This window comes from Ornithorhynchus anatinus, chromosome X5 (genome assembly GCF_004115215.2).
Source record: "Ornithorhynchus anatinus isolate Pmale09 chromosome X5, mOrnAna1.pri.v4, whole genome shotgun sequence".
NCBI classification, from domain to species: domain Eukaryota; kingdom Metazoa; phylum Chordata; class Mammalia; order Monotremata; family Ornithorhynchidae; genus Ornithorhynchus; species Ornithorhynchus anatinus.
Window position 1 is genome coordinate 7,512,548 of NC_041753.1, and position 17,810 is coordinate 7,530,357.

Below are 17,810 nucleotides of genomic sequence, written 5' to 3' on the forward strand. Positions count from 1 at the left end.
TCCCCGCCCACCAGAATTCAGCTGCTTCCCCCCACCACCTTCCTCCGGCCCCGGCCGCCCTGCGGTTACAACGGGAGCCAGCCTGGCAGCGGATGAGGGGCAGGGGCCGCCCCGTCCCTTCCCTCAGAGCAAACTCGACCTTCGACCTCCAACCCGGGCCCGCTCACCACCCGCCCTCTCCTCTCCGCTAGGCCTCCCAGCCCCCACCCTTCCGCTCCACCTCGGCCCCGGCCGGCCACCCTGACGGCGACAGTGCTCGGGCCCCGGGCGGGAGGAAGGAGCGAGAGGACTTTCAGAGTTTACGGGATCTGTTCCAGCCTTTAGTCAGTAAGTGGTATTTGAGCGCTTACTGTACCCAGAATACTGTACTGAGCACTTCACAGAGTATAACATCACAGTATATAGACATTCTTGGCCCGCAAAGACGTTATATACCAGACCGTCAGTCAGGCCCTATACCCTTCGTTCATTCTCTTGCATTTCTTGAGTACTTATTGTGTGCGGAGCACTAAACTGCGTACGAGGGTGGAGTTATGCTTTTCTCTGCCGCCGACCTCAGGACTCACCGCCCCCCTCCCCCCCTTTCACAGAGCCTTGACTACACAGCCTCCGTTTAGTAGAATCTGGTTTTATTCATATTCCAATATAAGTTTCCAGGAAAAAAAAAAAAAAAAAAACAAAAATGTATTTTTTTCTCTCAAAAAAAAAAACCAAAAAACAAAAAACTTCCCAACCACACACAAGGGCTTGGGGGACATGAGAAGGGGGCAAGTGGTAGGGCCCGGGTCTCGGCGGCCGGCAGGGGGGCGGAATGAGGGGCCAGCCCGGGACTCCCGCGTGGTTTTGGCAGCGATGAGGAGGTCGGGGGGGGGGGGGGGGGGGGGGCGGTGGTGGTGGTCGGGGAGGGGAGGCAGGGGGTCGGGAGAGGAGGGGAGCCAGGGGACAGGAGGAGTGCAGAAGCGGCTGGGGGGTGTGGGAGGAACCGGAGGGGGGCGGGGGCAGGGGTCAGTACTGGGAACGCCTAAGGTGGGACGCCATCTCGTAGCATTTCTTGTTGATCAAGCCACCGTGGACGCCCTCCTTGCCCATGAGCAGAACTAGCGCTGTGGGGAGAAGAGGGCGAGGAGTTATGATCTCAGCAGACGGACCTGGCGCCCCCATCCCCCCCTTTCCCCTCCCTCCCCCTCACCTCACCATCCTCCCCCTCATCCGCCCCTTCCAGCAGCTGTCTGCCCTGGGGACTGGAAACTGAGCCTTCCTCACAGGCCCAGCTGTCGCTCAACTGGACACAATAGGGCATTTAAAAAAGAGAAAAAATAGGCCTCTGCCCCACCCCGCCTCGGTCACGTGGCCGTATGGGAGTTAGAGGTCGGGGGTCAGAGGGGTCTGGGTTGGGTGGGCAAAGGTCGAGGGCGGAGCAGCCGCGTTCCCCCCAACCATCAAGGCAGTTCCGGCCCCTGCCGCCTCTATTCCGGGGTCAAGCAGGTAAGCGGGTGACTAATCTTCAAGGGCAGGTTAAAGGTCGAAGGGGGAGGGTGCCAGTCGGAGTTCTCAGGGCAAAAACGGTCCCGGTTTGATCATGTTTTTTTTTTCCCTAAATCTTAAGTATCTAAACCCACATCCCGCCTTCCCTTCCCCTCCCCTCCCCCTCCCTGCCTCTGCACCAACTGACTGCAGGCTGGCCCAGCTCCACCCCCGAGGCCTCGCTTAAACACACCAGCATTCCTGAGGGTCCCGGCCAGGGACAAGCATCCCTGGCAAAGTTACCCATCCCCGCTCTGCTCCCTCAGAGCCAACCCAACCAATCGCCTCCTAATCGAGGCCCGGTGGGGACGAGACGTCCCAGCCACTTCCTGGGTGGCTCCAGAGCCTTTCTAGAAGGCCTCGGGGACGACGGCCCTCACTGACTCCACGCCTCTCCCTCCCTCGGAGAGGATCTGCGAGAGGGCGGACGGGTGGGTAGGGAAGACAGGGTTCTGCTACCATTCAAGAGGGGCTTTTTGGAAGGATCCTGCCAGTTGGGCTCCATTCCAGCAGAATTGGCGGGGGGAGGTCGGGCACGGGGTATTGGTGGACAGTGAGGAGCTCAGCTCTTTTTGGTTCTGGGAGGCTTTTGAAAGCCCCCCCTTTCCACCAATTGCCCCCACCTCGCTCTGTGGGACAGGGTTAGAGCCTGTGACAGGCTTTTCACCTCCTTCCTCTGGACAACCCAAACGACAGGGGCCTGAACGCCGCTCCCTTCACCCCCCTCGCTTCTCTGCTGCCTCAACAGGCTTCTCCACGGATCCCCTGGGGGAGGAGGCATTTGAGTGGCATCTGGGCCCTCAAGGGCTCAATCAGATGAGCCCTCTGCCTGCAGACAGGTGAACCAATCTGACCCTTTCCCAAGTGAGGAAGATCCTCTCCCTCTTCTAGACCGGAAGTTCACGGCGGGCGAGGAACGTGTGCGCTAGCTTTTGCACATCTTCTCCCAAGCGCTTAGTACAGCGCTCGGTGCATGGTAAGCATTCAATAAATGCCACTGCTTGCTTGATTGCGGAGAGCCTCTCTCGGGTCAAAGCGAACAGCTTCTCACTGTAGTTCGTCAAGCCCCGGCCCCTCGCCACCCACAGCCGACCTCCGTGGCCGCAGACCAGTCGCTCGGCTTCCTCTTCCCCAAGTCCCCTCTGGTGACCCGGGGTGGCAGGTTTGGTGACGGGCCCTCACGCTGCTGGGGGTCCCGAGGGGGTGTGGGGATTTGGGGGCGGGGGCGGGACACGACACTCACTCTTGGCGGTCATGGTGACGGTGAGGTTGAAGGTGGGAGCCCCTCCGGTGCTCTTAGTGCGCAGATCCATGGTGAACTCCCCATCCTGCAGCAGCGAGTCCCGGATCACGGAGCACTTCTGGCCGCCCAGCGTCAGCCCGTTCACGTAGAAACTTGACCGGTCCTTGCCCACCAGCACCCCAACTTCTGCTGGCTGCAGACACACAGACACGCGCGCAACCAGACACGGACACACACGTGTGAGGAGCCGGGCTCGAACCCGGCCAAGCCCACCGCCCCCGAACGCCTCACTCCCCAGCCCCTCAAAGCCTGCATCCTTGGAGTCCCCTCCCACGACCTACACCCACCCACGGGCCTCTTCCCCAGACCTGCATCATTCATCCCCGCTCCCGATCCCACGGTCTCTACGTCCATATCTCTAATTTATTTCTATTAAAGTCCATCTCCCCGTCTAGACTGTACGCTCGCTGCGGGCAGGTAACGCGTCTGCAATACCGTCCTATTGTCCCCTCCCAAGCGATCAGTACGGGACCCCGCATCCGGTAAGCACTCAATAAATAGGACCGACCGGCCTGTGGGGGTCAAGGAGGCTCAGGCCGGGCGACCCCCTAACTCTGGTGTTGGGGGGAGGGGGGCAGGCTGGGGATGGCGGGGGTGGGGAGGTGCTTCAGTGAGGGGGTAGGGGGAAGCCCCCGGCCTCCACCCCCGCCTCGGGAGGGAAAGCAGAAGCGGTGTGGGCTGTGGCGGCGGGAGAGGGAGCCGCGTGTCCTTATTTGGGCAAACGCGGGCTTTGCGGGCCGGGCCTTTCTGGGCCGTGGAGGACGCCTGGGTCCCGGGCAGGAAGCCCGGACGGACGCTGATCCGGGGCAGGTTGTCGGGGCGGGGGCTGCGACCCCCTTCGCCTCTCCGGAGTGGGGGGAGGGGAGAAAGGGGGGGGGGGGGGAGACACACGCTTCGCCCTTGCAAACTTCCGGGAAGTTGGGAAAGTTTGGGGGAGCAGGAGGGGGGAGGGGGACAGGACCGGGCCCGAGCCGGCGGAGGAGTCGGGACCTGCGGACCCTCCCCCCCCGCCCAACTCCGGGCGGCGCGGCCCCTCGAACCACGCCCGCCCCCCCAAAACCCACATCCGGTCCCCGCGCGCCCGGAAATCCCCCCTCCCCCCCACGGCCCGCTTCCGCTCCCCCTCCCCACTTCCGGGCAGCCTGGAAGCGCGGGGGGCTCGGGATTAGCGCCCCCTCCCCCCCCCGGCATTCCCGGCCGCGGCCCCCTCCCCCTTTTCTACCCCGAGACGGGGCCCGGCGCCGTCCGCCCAGGCCGGGGACGGCGTCCTAACGGGGGGGCTTTGGGGGAGGGGGGCGCGGCTCAAGGGGCGAGGAATGCGGCCCCCGGGAGAACGGGGGTTGGGGGGTCCCCGAGGAGGAGGGGAGAGGAGAGGAGAGGAGGGGGCGGCCGGGAGCACGCGCCGCTCCCGCGTGGGGGAACAATGGGGGGAGAAGGGGGAGGGTCCGCAGCCGGAAGTGGAGGGAGAAGGGGGGTGGGGGGCTCTCGCAACGCCCGGGGGAGCGCGGCCCGGGACACCCCCCACCCCCCGCTTCCCCTCCCCCCTCCTTGGCAAAAAAATTTTCCAGCCCGCCCCGCCCCTCCCCGCCCCGAGGAGGCGGAAGTGACCGAGCCGGGCCGGGCCGCCCCTCCCTCCCCTCCCCTCCCCCCCGGGCCTCCTACCCCGGATGTAACCCCCGCTCCGGCTCCCGGTCGCCCCAACAGCAGGCCTCGGCGGGTGGGGGGCGGGCGGCAACATGCGACGGGAGGGGCGGGAGAGGGAGGGAGACCCTCCCTGAGTTCCCCCTTGAATCTCCGCCACGTCCCGGCAGGGCCCCCCAGCCCCTCTGCGTGACCCCCCCACACTCCCAAGCTCTGGATGACGAAACCCTGGCCAGTCCTGAGACCCCGCCGCCCCCTCGGGGGGGGGCCCCCCCCCAATCTCCCCCCGCCCCGGCCGGGGTCCAACCTCCCCACCTTCCCCTACTTCGAGCCCCCCCCCCACCCAATTCCCCCTCTGTTTACCGCCCGTCCGGGCCCGGCTCCCCCCTTTTACCGTGATGTTGGCGAAGGTCTTGCCCGGCACGGCGGCCCAGACGGAGGGCGAGTCCTTGTGGCCCACGATGGCCGCATCTTGGCACGTGCCATCGGCCATCAGGTTGTCGACGTAAGCGTTCCAGCCGGCCATGCTCGCTCGTTCGCTGGGGAGACACCTGCCGCCTCTGCTGTGCTGTGCGCTGCGCTCCTCTCCCTCTCGCTGCTGCCGCTCACTCCTCGCTCGCTGGAAGAAGCAGCCGCCACCACCGCTTCCTGCTCCTGCTCCTCCTCCCCTTAGCCTTTTCCCCTCCCCCCCCCTTTTTTTTGGTAGACGGAGGGTGCAGCCCCCCGAGGGGCGGAGCCTCTCCTTCCTCCTCCCCCTCCCCCTCGCTCCTTCGGTGCAGGAGTTTGCCAGAAGCCGGGAGACCCAACTTCCAGCCCTAATTTACGCGGGCTGGGGGGTATCGGGGCGAGAAAAGATGCTGGAACCCTAATGCACGTGTGGAAACGTGCGTTGGTGTAGCAATACGTACAGTGACACTCCCGAGGCGGAAAGAGCTGAAGCGCCGGTTCTCGGCAACCGCAAAAGGAGCTGCTTTTCTCCTGGCGGAAGAGGGGTTAAAAGAAAAGGCGTCGCCTTCCCCGCCAGAGCGCTCAGACCGGGGGGGGGGGGGGGGGGGGGGGGGGGGGGGCGCGGGAGGGGAGGAGGGTGATCTGCGCAGGCGCGCGCGCCCTACGGCGCAGGCGCAGAACCCCCGGCGCCCGCCCGGGCGGCTTGGAAAGCCCGGGAAAAGGAATGAGGAGGGGGAAAGTGGGTCCGGTCCCGGCGCGCCCCCCCTCCCCACCTCGCGCGCGCCTTTCTCGCCCCCTCCCCCCCCTTTCCCGGAAGGCTTCTTTAGGACCCGATGCGCCTGCGGGGTGAGGGGCCGTGGCGCGGTTGTGCGCCTGCGCGGGGCCGCCTGACGGCCTCCAGCCGGAGGGCGGGGCCGCAGACGTGTCTCGCGCCGGGGAGGCTCGCGCCGACCCCCCCCCCCCCCCCCCGCCCCGGCCGCCGGCGACGGCACCGGGCGCCTTCGACTTCTTTTGTGGAGTGTGTGTTTCTCCCAGTCAGAAATGAGGAGCGGGGTGGGGGGGGGGCGGGAGGGCGCCGCGCAAGCCCGCCCTTCCAGCCCCTTCTCCCCCCTCAGACCGTGCCACGCTCCGGCGCCCCCCCCGGCCCGTCACCCCGGGGATATCCCTCCGCCCGGCTTGGCGCTCCGGCCCGCCGGGGGCCCCACCCAAAGCTGCGGCCCGCACCGGTCCCGCCCTCCGCCCGCTGCTCCTGCTCCTCCTTCTCCTCCTCTCCCTCCCCCTCCGGCCGGCTCGGCGCCCAGCACGTGTCCCTGGCCCGCGCAGAGGTCACCGGCTGCGGACTGCCCCCGTCCAGGCCCGGGGCGGACTACATTCTGAGGCGGAGGGACCACGAAAGCTCGCCGCCGAGAATGGAGGGCGGAGGGGGGGAGAGAGTGAGCCTGCGCCCGGGTTTTTTGGAGGGGCTTTTCTTAAAACTTTTGCACGGGCCGAGCACGAGGCTGGCTCGCTTCCAGACGGGCCACGGGCCCGCCTAGATTGGCAGCAGCTGATCCTTCAAAGCCCATCCAGGTGCCAGGCCCGGGGCTGTGAATTGCCCCAGGAGGCCGAGGGTTTGGGTCGACTGGACTTGCAGGAAACCTCCCAGTGCCGTCCCCCCTTTCCCCATTATCTTCTTCTCTCGAGGACCCAGGCGTCCTGTCTTTCAGCCCGGCTTCCTAGACAGTCGCTGAGTCACAGGATCCGGGCGAGGGGCACCTGGGTCCTTCATTTGCCCTCTGATCCACCCCCTTCCCCATTCAAGAATATTTATTGAGCGCTTACTATGTGCAGAGCACTGTACTAAGCGCTTGGAATGGACAATTCGGCAACAGATAAGAGACACTCCCTGCCCAATAACAGGAGACGGCAAAACAAGACAGTACCATCAAGATAAATCAGTCTCCCCCACCCCCAGGAAACCTCGACATCCCCCGACCCCCACATCTCTCGATCCAGGTCGAAGATGCCAGAAATAATAACGCGGTCGGCTGTGTGAGCTTGGGCAATTCATTAGCTGTACTTAGTAAAGTGCCTGGCACGTAGTAAGTTCTCAACAAATACCATTATTATAACTTCTGTGCTCCGGTTACCTCATTTGTAAACGGGGATTAAGACAGCGAGACTCATGTGGGACAGGGGCTGTGTGTAACCTGTTTGGCATGTCTTTATCCCAGTGCTTAGTACAGTGCTTGGCACATAGTAAGTACTCAGCAAATACCATTAAAAAAAAAGGGCGTTCCTTCCTAAATCCTGATTTCTTTGACTCCCTTTGGCCTCCCCTATGCATTTGGACCAGTACCCTTGAAAAACTTGATATTCACCCCACTCAGCACGGGTATGTAGACTGCGAGCTCGTTTGGGCAGGGAATGCCACTGTTGATTGTTGAATTGTACCTTCCCAAGTGCTTAGAACAGTGCTCTGACACAGTAGGCATTTATAAATATGATTGAATTAATGAATCGATAATTTATTTGAATGGCTGGGGACAGGGAACCTCTCTGTGTGTGACCTGGGTCAAACCACCTAACTTCTCTGTGCCTCGATTACCTCATCTGTAAAATGGGGAAGGTCTGTGAGCCCCATATGGGACGTGGACTATGTCCAACCTGATTAGCTTGGATCTACCCCAGCGCTTAGTGCCTGGCATAGTAATCGCTTAACAAATACCATAAAAACAATTATGGTATTTGTCAAGCACTCACTCACTATGTGGCAAGCGCTGGTCTAAGCACTGGGGCCGAGACAAGATATTCAGGTTGGACACAGTCCTTGTTCCATAAAGGACTCACAGTCTAAGGAGAAGGAAGTGTAGGTTTTAATCCCCGTTTTACGGGTGAGAGAACTGAGGCACAGAGAAGTGGTGACGTGCCCCAAAGTCACACGGCCGGCAAGTGACAGACTGTAAACTCGTTACGGGCAGGGAATGTGCCTGCTGATTCTGTTGCACTGTATCAAGATGTGGGACAGAGACTGTGTCCAACCTGATTACCTTGTATCTACCTCAGTGCATGGCATATAATAAATGCTTAAATAGCACAGATATTATTATTACTCCCCCAAGCGCTCAGTACAGTTCTCTGCACATTGCATTCAGATACCATTGATTGATTGATAGGGATTAGAACCTAGGTCCTCTAACTCCAAGGCCGAACTCTTTCCACTAAGCCACCCTGCTTCCCGAGCGCTTAATACAGCGTTCTGCATACAGTAAGTGCTCAATAAATATGATTGATCGATCGTTGAAAGAGAAAGCGACGCAGAGTGATAACTCGGGGGTGGGCGAGACAGAGGGAGACGAGAGACGCAGAAAACGCCCCGAGAGAGGTGGAGGGAGGGAAAGAGCCGGGGCAGAGATCTCCGGGGCAGGCCGGAGAGATAACGGAGCGGGGCGTGGGGAGCCTTCCAGCTCGCAAAGCCGACAAACAAACAGAATAATAACTGTGGTATTTGTTAAGCGCTTACTGTCTGCCAGGCACTGTACTGGCAGCATGGCTCAATGGCAAGAGCCCGGGCTAGGGAATCAGAGGTCATGGGTTTGAATCCCGGCCCTGCGTCAGCTGTGTGACTGCGGATAAGTCACTCAGCTTCTCTGTGCCTCAGTTACCTCATCTGTAAAATGGGGATGAAGACTGTGAGCCTCACGTGGGACAACCCGATGACCCCAGCGCTTAGAACGGTGCTCTGCACACAGTAAGCGCTTAACAAATACCGACATCATCATGATTATTACTGAGCGCTGGGGTCGACAGAAAGAAATCGGGTTGGACGCAGTCCCTGTCTCACGGTCTCAATCCCCATTTTCCAGATGAGGTAACCGAGGCCCAGAGAGGGGAATAATCATAATGACGATGATGGTATTTGTTCATTCATTCATTCAATCGTATTTACTGAGCCCTCACTGGGCGCTGCGCAGTGGACGAAGCGCTTGGAAAGTACAAGTGGGCAACCGATGGAGGCCTTCCCCGCCCGACGACGGGCTCACAGTCGACAAGGGGGGAGACGGACAACGAGACAGGCGGTGAAGCGCTTCCTATGTGCCAAGCATGGTTCTAAGCGCTGGGGTGGATAGAAGGTAAGGAGGGGGTCCCCCCTGGGGCCCAGGGGGTTCGTTCCACTCATTCGGATGAGGTCACCGAGGCCCAGAGAAGTGAAGCCACTTGCCCAAGGCCACCCGGCGGCCTGGTGACTCAGGGCCGCCTCCGCGCCCGCCCGGGCCAGCCCCAGGCCGGGGCCCGGCCGCCCCGCTGCCCGCCAACGGATTCCCCCCGCCTCCGGACCACAGCTCGGACCGCACCGCACAGGACCGCATCGCACCACGCAGGACCGCACCGCACCGCGCCGGCGGGAGCCGCCAGGCCGCCCCTTCCCCGCTCGGTCCAGCAGGGGGCGCCGCCCCCGGACCCCTCCCTCCCCCTCCCCCCCTCCCCGGGGCCGAGCGGGGGGAGGGGGTGACATTCCTGCGGGGGAGGGGACAGGGGACAGGCGGCGGGGGAGGGGGCGGAGCGGGAGCCATGCGGCGCCTGGGAGGTGAGAACGGAGCCCTCCCGCCGGCCCGCTCTGACCCGCCCCGGGACCCGCACTTTCCTCCCCGCAAGCCGCTTTCCCCACCACCCTCCCGCCCGCACTTCCCCCACCTCCGACGGCCTCTCCACGCCCCCCCGCCCCGCTCCTTTGGCGCTCCCCAGGCCCCTCCCCCGCCCGCCCAGGGCCCGGGGGTCCCCGCTGGAGCCGGAGGGGGGCGGAGGCAGGGCCGGGGGTCGGGTTACCCCGGTGGCCTTTCCCGAATAGCCGCCCCGATCTTTAACCTTTCCCGCCGGGAACTCAATCCGGGGGCTCAGGGCGGCGGGGGGGAGGGGCGGGGGGGAGGGGAAGGGGGAGCCCGGGACCGGCCGAGGGCCGCAAGGACCCCCGAAGGGCGGGGGGCGGGGGCCCAGGAGGCCGAGCCCCGGACGGTGGGCGCGGACCCCCCGCCGCCCTTCGCCCCCGGGGAAAACGGTCAGCGACCGTCCGGGCCTGGCGAGGCGCCGTCCCTAAAAGGCTTGGTGGGCGTGGGCTGGGGCGCCCCGGAGGGGCGGGGAGGGGCATAAATGGGCCGGGGCCGGGGGCGCCCCTGGGACTGTCCCACCGACCGCCCCGCAGGACCCCCCCCCCGACTCGCCCGGCGCCGGTGAGGTGACCCCTCCGCTCCCCCACCTTCAGGGGGGTCCCGGGACCCCGGGGTCCCGCTTGCGGGGGGCTGCGGGGGGCGGGGCGGGGGGCTTTCAGAAGCCCCGTTCATTCATTCGATCGTATTTCCCGAGCGCTTACTGGGTTGGGTGCGGAGCACTGTAGTAAGCGCTCGGGGAGTACAATTCGGCGACAGATAGAGACAATCCCTGCCCGACCACGGGCTCACGGTTTAGAAGGTGGAGACTTTGGGGGGAGGGGGAGGGAGGGAGACATTCCGTGGACTGAAAGCCATCTGGCCCCGGGAGGAGCGAGGCGGGGCGGGGAAGGGTTGGGGTGGGTCTGTGTATGTGTGTGGGGTGTGAGAGTGTGTGTGTGTGTGTGTGTGTGTGCGTGTGCGTGTGTGTGGAGGGGGGTGGTCGTGGGGGGAAGGGAAACGGGGCGAGGCCTGTAAAATCTGCGAAGGGCAATAAAAGACGGCGGGGTGGTGGGGGGGGGACTAGAGGAGAGAGTGGGATTTTTAGAGCTGAAGGAGAGGAAAAGAAGTCGGTGCAGGGGGAAAATGGGTTGGGGTCCTCGGGCGGGGGGGGGGGTCAGAGGAGAAAGGGGGGCGGGGGCGCGGGCTGACCTTTCTCCAATGTCACTCCGCCGGGTATTTTTATCCCAAGCACCTGCCCCAGCTGAAGTGCCGGGGAGGGGGGGCGGGGTGGGGGGCTAAGGGGAGGGGGAGAGGACCGGGAAAGCTCGCCCTGAAAACCGCAGACACCCCCCCCCCCGCCCCGTTAACGCTCCCCCTGCCTTTCCCTCTTTTCCCTCCCCGCCACGTCCCGCATCTCCTCTCCCCTACAGCCATGTCGATCCAGAAGATCTTCGCCAGGGAAATCCTGGACTCCCGCGGAAACCCCACGGTTGAAGTCGACCTCTACACGAACAAAGGTGAGGGAGAGGGGGGCGTCGGGTCGGTCCACTCTCCCTGTCCTGCTTGGCCGTCCCCCCCCCCCAGTTCCGCGTGGGACCCCCCCAACATCCCTCCATCCCCCTCTCTTGGTACCCCAGCCCCCAACTCGACACCGTGGCTCTCCCTTCCCCCCTTCCCTTCCCTTCCTTCCCTTCCCTTCCCTTCCCTTCCCTTCCCTTCCCTTCCCTTCCCTTCCCTTCCCTTCCCTTCCCTTCCCTTCCCTTCCCTTCCCTTCCCTTCCCTTCCCTGAATCGTATTTATTGAGCACCTACTGTGTCCAGAGCACTGGATCAAGTGCTTCATTCACTCATTCGATCGTATTTATCAAGCGCTTACTATGTGCAGAGCACTGTGCTGAGCGCTCGGAAAGTACAATTCGGCAACAGAGACAATCGCCACCCAACAACGGGCTCACAGTCTAGAAGGGGGAGACGGACAACAAAACAAAACAAGTAGACAGGCATCAAGAGCATCAAAATAGATCAATGGAATTATAGATGTGTACACATCACTAATAAAACAAATAAATAGAATAAAACATATGTACTAATATAAATGTGTACTAATATACACAAGTGCTGTGGGGCGGGGACGGGGCTAGAGGCAGAAGGAGGGAGTAGGGGTGATGGGGAGGGGACGAGGAGCAGAGGGTGATGGTATTTGTTAAGGGCTTACAGTGTGCCGGGCGCTGTACTAAGCACCGGGGTGAATACGAGCAGATTGAGTTAGACACGAGGGTCCCTGTCCCACGTGGGGCTCACCGTCTCAATTCCCCATTTTACAGATGAGGGAACTGAGGCCCAGAGAAATGAAGTGACTCGCCCAAGGTCACACAGCAGACAAGTGGCAGAAGCGGGATTAGAACCCATGACCTTCTTGGGAGATGACGACATACTTTAGCAGACCCGATCCCTGCCCACAACGAGTTTACCGTCTAGAGAGGGAGAAGGACATTAGTAGAAATGAATAAATTACGGAGCCGGACATAAGCGCTGTGGTGACGGTGAATACGGGGAGCAAGAGAAGCAGCGTGGCTTAGTGGATGGAGCACGGCCCTTAGAGTCAGAAGGTCCTGGGTTCTAATCCCCACCCTGCCCCTTCTCTGCTGCGTGATCTCGGGCCAGTCACTTCCCCTCTCTGGGCCTCAGTGGCCTCGTCTGTGAAATGGGGATTGACTGTGAGACCGGGACTGTGTCCAGCCCGATTTGCTCGTTTCCTCCCCAGCGCTTAGTACAGTGCCAGGCGCTTGTCACAAATACCGTCACTATTCATCTAAATCGCGGGGGGACGGGACTCCGAAGGGAGTGAGAGGGCGTGATCTCTCGGGCCGCGCCCCCCGTGACCCCCGTGGGTGCCTCCCGCAGGCCGGTTCCGAGCGGCCGTGCCCAGCGGAGCCTCCACCGGCATCTACGAGGCCCTGGAGCTGCGAGACGGCGACAAGAGCCGCTACCTGGGGAAAGGTGCGGACCGGGGGGCGGGGGCGGGGGCGGGGGACCGGCGACGGACCGGGGGGCGGGGGAGGGGGCCGGAGACTCCGAGGGTTCCCCCGAGGGGGCGGGGCTAACATCAAGATTCGAATGGGGGCGGGGCCAACGCCAAGGTTCTAAAGGGGCGGGGCCAGCGACAAAGGTTCGAAGGGGGCGGAGTCATCGCTAGGTAAGAAAGGGGCGGGGCCCGCGTCAAGGTTCGAAGGGGCGGGGTCGTGCCAGGTGAGAAAGGGGCGGGGTCAAGGTTTGAAGGGGGCGGGGCTAATAGCGCCTCGCTCCGAAGAAGGGGCGGGGCCTAATGGCCGGAGCCCCGGGCCCGCCTGGCAGAAGGACCTGCGTTCGGTCAGTCGTGTTTATTCAGCGTCTACTGTGTGCAGAGCACTGTACTAAGGGCTGAATATAACATTCATTCAGTCAGTAGTATTTATTGAGCGCTTACTATGTGCAGAGCACTGGACTAAGCGCTTGGAAGGTACAATTCGGCAACAGGTAGAGACAATCGCTGCCCACCGACGGGCTCACAGTCTAATCGGGGGAGACGGAGGGACAAAAACAAGACAACTTAATCGCGATAAATAGAATCTAAGCAGACACATCCCCTGCCCCCAACGAGCTGGGTTCTCATCCCGGCCCCTAGTCTGCTTGCTGGGTGACCTTGGGTCAGTCACTTCTCTTCTCTGGGCTTCAGTTCCCTCATCTGTAAAATGGGGATGGAGACTGGGAGCCCCATGTGGGACAGGGACTGAGTCCGATCCGAATGGCTTGGATTCACCCCAGCGCTTAGCACAGTGCCTGGCACACAGTGAGCGCTTATCGAATACCATTAAAAAGGAGGCGGGGCTAATACCAGGGGTCTGAGGGCTCAGAGTATGAGGGCTGGGGGGGAGCAGACATTCGAGTAGGGGTGGGGGGGGGGCTTCCTTTTCATCCCTCAACCCAATCTTACCTCTCAGGGGTGCTAAAGGCCGTGGAGCACATCAACAAGACTCTGGCCCCCGCCCTCCTGGAAAAGGTGACCCCCCTCACGGTCTCCCCCTTTCCCATCCTCCCCTTTTGGTCTCCCCGTGACCCCTGACCTCTCCCAGGGCACCAACCCCCTCCCTTTCAACCTCTCCAACCCCTCAAGCTTACCCAGCTTCCCAATCCTCGCCTCCATCCCTGGATACCTCCAGGAAAAGGGGTGTTGGAGGGAGCTTGAAGACCCAGAAGTGTGGCTTCTTTGAACACCACCATCCCTAACCCGCCCCCGCTGGCTTAGACCACTGAGACCTGACCTGCCCGGCTTCTGCCTCCCACCCCCATCCCTACAGAAACTGAGCGTTGTGGATCAGGAGAAGGTGGACAAGTTCATGATCGAACTGGATGGGACAGAGAACAAGTGTGAGTCGCTGTGGGGGGGGGGGGATGAAACTCTCGTTATCATAATTCTAAAGTGTGGGATTTATTAAGCGCTTACTCTGGGCCAAGCACCGGAGTATGTACGAGAGGGTGGCTGGGGAAGGAGCAGCTTCCGATCCCCTCCCCCACCCCGTCTCCCTCGCAGCCAAATTTGGGGCCAATGCCATCCTGGGCGTCTCTCTGGCCGTGTGTAAGGCCGGGGCGGCCGAGAAGGGCGTCCCCCTGTACAGACACATCGCTGACCTGGCCGGAAATCCTGACCTTGTCCTGCCCGTCCCCGTGAGTAGCCCCGATCCCTGACCCCGCAGGGGTTCTTGGCGTCCCCAGTCCGAGCCCTCAGACCCCTGCAGGGTGACCGGTTTTCTCCCCGTGACCAAGGGGGGGGCTCTCACCCCGTCCGTCCCACCCCTCGCACCCCTCCTGCCCTCGCCTGAGGTCCCTGGGGAATCCTCCCTCTCCCCACCTCAACTCCCTCTCCCCTCCTCTTTCACCGTATCCCAGGGGCTTAGTACCTTGCTTTGCACACAGTAAGCGCTCAATAGATGCGACTGAAGTATCCCTCGGATATCCGTCTCCTCCCACAATTCCCTCCCGTCCCGAGTTCTAGTCATCCTGCCCCCCCCGTGCTCTCCTTCCTCGGGCGTGTCCCTCCTTCCCTCCCGTGACCGTCCCCCCCAATCCGCACCCCGCCGCCGGCAACAGGCGTTCAACGTGATCAACGGGGGGTCCCACGCGGGGAACAAGCTGGCCATGCAGGAGTTCATGATCCTGCCCGTGGGGGCCGCCTCCTTCCGGGAGGCCATGCGCATCGGGGCCGAGGTCTACCACAACCTCAAGGGCGTCATCAAGGCCAAGTACGGCAAGGACGCCACCAACGTGGGTGACGAGGGCGGCTTCGCCCCCAACATCCTGGAGAACAACGAAGGTGCCCGGCCCCTGGACCGGAGGGATGACCGGGCCCTGGGGTTGGGGGCGGGGAGCGCTGAGGGCAGCGGAGGGTCACTGGCTGGACACCCTGCCCCGGAGCTGGGGGTCCCTGGGGCGGGGGTGAACTCCTAGGTTCTCACCTTGCCTCGCCCCCAGCCCTGGAGCTGCTGAAGACGGCCATCCAGCAGGCCGGCTACCCGGACAAAGTCGTCATCGGGATGGACGTGGCGGCCTCTGAGTTCTTCCGCAACGGGAAGTACGACCTGGACTTCAAATCCCCGGATGACCCCGCCCGGCACATCTCCGGGGAGAAGCTGGGAGACTTGTACAAAAGCTTCATCAAGAACTACCCCGGTGAGAGCTGCCCCTGTCCCACGCCGGGCCGCCTGGTCTCCCTCGCTGGCCTCCCCCGCTCCCCGTCACCGGGCCGTCTGATCCCCTCCCCGACAACCTCCTCTGACCTTCCCTTAGTGGTCTCCATCGAGGACCCGTTTGACCAGGACGACTGGGCCACGTGGGCGTCCTTCCTTTCCGGCGTGGACATCCAGATCGTGGGGGATGACCTGACCGTGACCAATCCCAAACGCATCGCCCAGGCCGTGGAGAAGAAAGCCTGCAACTGCCTCCTGCTCAAAGTCAACCAGATAGGCTCCGTCACCGAGTCCATCCAGGCGTGAGTGACGCCGCTCTCTCCGGCCCGGCAACCCCCGCCTCGAAGTCACCCGCCCCCTGTCCTCATCCGATCGGCTCCCAGGACACCCCGGCGAAGGGGGCCGGGAATCAGCCTCCAGAGGTCAAGGGTCACGCTCGAGAGGTCCACGTTTGACCCGGGGCCGGGAAGTGAAGGATGAGAATCGTATTCCTTATCGAAAGCCCCAGGGATGGGTGGGCAGAGCCAGGGGAGAATGGGACAAGTGAGGACTGCAGTGTGACCCCTCCCGTTCCCCGGCCTTCTGCCTTGCAGCTGCAAGCTGGCCCAGAGCAGTGGCTGGGGGGTCATGGTGAGCCACCGCTCGGGAGAGACGGAGGACACCTTCATCGCCGACCTCGTCGTGGGACTGTGCACCGGCCAGGTCTTGGGGGTTGGGGGGAGGGAGGTTCCCCACCCACCCAAAACTCCTCCATCACCCCCCTCCCCCTACATACCCCTCCCGGGAGCCCCAGACTCCAAGGTCCGCGTCAGCCCATCTCCATCCCGCAGCCGGGTTCTCCCCCTTCCGGACCTCACCGCTCAGCTCCGGTCCCCCAGCCCCTCTCCCCATCCCCTTCCCAACTCTCGGAGGCTCACTCAGCCCTCTCTCTCCCCCAGATCAAGACGGGAGCCCCGTGTCGCTCCGAGCGCCTGGCCAAGTACAACCAGCTTATGAGGTAATGGGGAGGGTGGAGGAAGGGGGCTGCGGTCGGGGGCAAGACCACCCGCTCCCCGGGGTGTCATAAGCGCCCCCCCCATCCAGATGTCCCTCCCGACGTCATGTGTGAGCCAGACGTGCTCCCACACTTGCTCCACTCTGTTAAGACCTACGGGTTTCCAGCCTGGCTTCAACAGTCCTAAAATAGTGCCCATCCCCTCTTTGGAGTCTATTCCCTTACCCCCTTCACCCCCCGGGCTCCCCAAAATCCCTAACCCCATTCCACCCCCACGGTCACGATGAAAAGCTGGCCCATCTGGAGCAGGGTCGAGGGGTTTGGGGAGGAAGGGAGCAGTCGAGCGATAGATAGGCCGGGGTCCCGGCTGTCAGTCAGTAAGTTGTATTGAGCGCTTACCGTGTGCAGAGCAGTATACTAAGCGCTTGGGAGCTGACGACAGAACAATGAAACGGTCAATCGTATTTACTGAGCGCTTACTGGGTGCAGAACACTATACTAAGCGCATGACAGAGTACAATAGCACAATATAAGAGACACATTCCCTGCCCACAATGGGCTTACAGTCTAGAGGGGAAGAGATGGGAGCATTTCAAGGGGAGGTGGGATGGTGTCTCAGGGCAGGGGGGCTGGGCCTTCGTGTGTATGGTTGGACGTGACACCCCATCCCGCCCCTCCCCCCTCAGGATCGAGGAGGCCCTTGGCGACAAAGCAGTCTTTGCCGGACGCAAGTTCCGCAACCCCAAGGCCAAGTGAGGAGTCTGGATCTCGGCCACCGGCGATGCTCCCTCCTTCCCGGTCAATAAAGCTCCAGTGAAAGCCGCGAAGTTCGGACTCCGTTTTGGGGGAGGAGAGGGCGGGAAATGCAACCCGAGAGCCGTGGAGGTGGGACAGGCAAGGGAGGGGAAAAGGGCTTGGGAAGTGACATTGGGAATATAAATTATGGGACGAGGCAAGTGGGAAGTTGAGGAGAGGGGAAAGGGGGAGGGGACCGGCAGATGGAAGTGGGACCGAGCACGACCGGGAAACCCCCTGGAAATGGACGGCTGGGGCAGAGAGGAAGTCAGAAGAGGGACTGGACATGACAGGGAAGCAGGAAATAGAGGGCTGGAACAGACAGGACAGACAGGTTGGGCTCAGAAGATAAAGAAAATGAGGACTAAAAACTAAAATGGGGATTGAGACCGTGAGCCCCACATGGGACAGAGACCGTTTCCAACCCGATTTGCTTATATCCATCCCAGCGCTTAGTACAGTCCCTGGCACAGGGGCAAGCACTTAAATGCCATAATAATATTATTATGTGGGAAGGCAGCAAGAGAGGAGACCTGGGGAATCTGTTGGTGGGTAGAGCTGACCAAATACAGACTGGATCCAGGAAGGGAAGAAGGTTGGAAAGGAGACACAGGATATGAGACGAGGATGAGGGAAGTGAGACGGAGCAAAGAGGAAGCCGTAGGGCACTGACCGAGCCCGACCCTGGCCGGCTCCAGCCCCTCTTCCAGTTGAGGAGGGTCTTGGCCGGTGCCCCCCGAGGCCGTCATCAAGACCTGG

At 62.3% G+C, this 17,810-nt stretch overlaps 2 protein-coding genes across 3 annotated transcripts; one reads left to right on the forward strand and one right to left on the reverse strand.

Moving 5' to 3' along the window:
• Nucleotides 1-916: 916 nt before the first annotated feature.
• Nucleotides 917-5,478, reverse strand: PFN1 (profilin 1). The gene is made up of 4 exons (XM_029055414.2): nt 5,377-5,478; nt 4,863-5,087; nt 2,768-2,960; nt 917-1,103 (listed from the first exon to the last, which is right to left on the reverse strand). The coding sequence occupies exons 2-4, from the start codon at nt 4,992-4,994 to the stop codon at nt 1,006-1,008; spliced, it is 423 nt and encodes a 140-aa protein (XP_028911247.1). The 5' UTR covers nt 4,995-5,087; nt 5,377-5,478; the 3' UTR covers nt 917-1,005.
• Nucleotides 5,479-10,051: 4,573 nt separating this feature from the next.
• ENO3 (enolase 3) lies at nt 10,052-17,083 on the forward strand. 2 transcript variants are annotated; one of them, XM_029055351.1, is made up of 12 exons: nt 10,052-10,122; nt 10,971-11,057; nt 12,444-12,539; nt 13,520-13,578; nt 13,877-13,946; nt 14,110-14,243; nt 14,667-14,889; nt 15,048-15,245; nt 15,363-15,564; nt 15,856-15,964; nt 16,201-16,259; nt 16,943-17,083. In XM_029055351.1, exons 2-12 carry the CDS (start codon nt 10,973-10,975, stop codon nt 17,010-17,012), a joined length of 1,305 nt encoding a protein of 434 aa, XP_028911184.1. In that variant the 5' UTR covers nt 10,052-10,122; nt 10,971-10,972; the 3' UTR covers nt 17,013-17,083. The 2 variants fall into 2 exon arrangements, with proteins under 2 accessions (XP_028911184.1, XP_028911185.1); XM_029055352.1 differs by lacking the exon at nt 10,052-10,122 and adding an exon at nt 10,337-10,360.
• Nucleotides 17,084-17,810: the final 727 nt, after the last annotated feature.

Excerpts from the sequence above, each read along its gene's own strand:
- PFN1 (XM_029055414.2), bottom strand. The coding sequence starts at position 4,994 with ATGGCCGGCTGGAACGCTTACGTCGACAACCTGATGGCCGATGGCACG. Across the intron at positions 2,961-4,862 it reads AGACCTTCGCCAACATCACG|CCAGCAGAAGTTGGGGTGCT; the intron begins GTAAAAGGGGGG and ends GTGTGTCTGCAG. Across the intron at positions 1,104-2,767 it reads CGTCACCATGACCGCCAAGA|CGCTAGTTCTGCTCATGGGC; the intron begins GTGAGTGTCGTG and ends TTCTCCCCACAG.
- ENO3 (XM_029055351.1), top strand. The coding sequence starts at position 10,973 with ATGTCGATCCAGAAGATCTTCGCCAGGGAAATCCTGGACTCCCGCGGA. Across the intron at positions 11,058-12,443 it reads CGACCTCTACACGAACAAAG|GCCGGTTCCGAGCGGCCGTG; the intron begins GTGAGGGAGAGG and ends TGCCTCCCGCAG. Across the intron at positions 15,965-16,200 it reads TGGGACTGTGCACCGGCCAG|ATCAAGACGGGAGCCCCGTG; the intron begins GTCTTGGGGGTT and ends TCTCTCCCCCAG.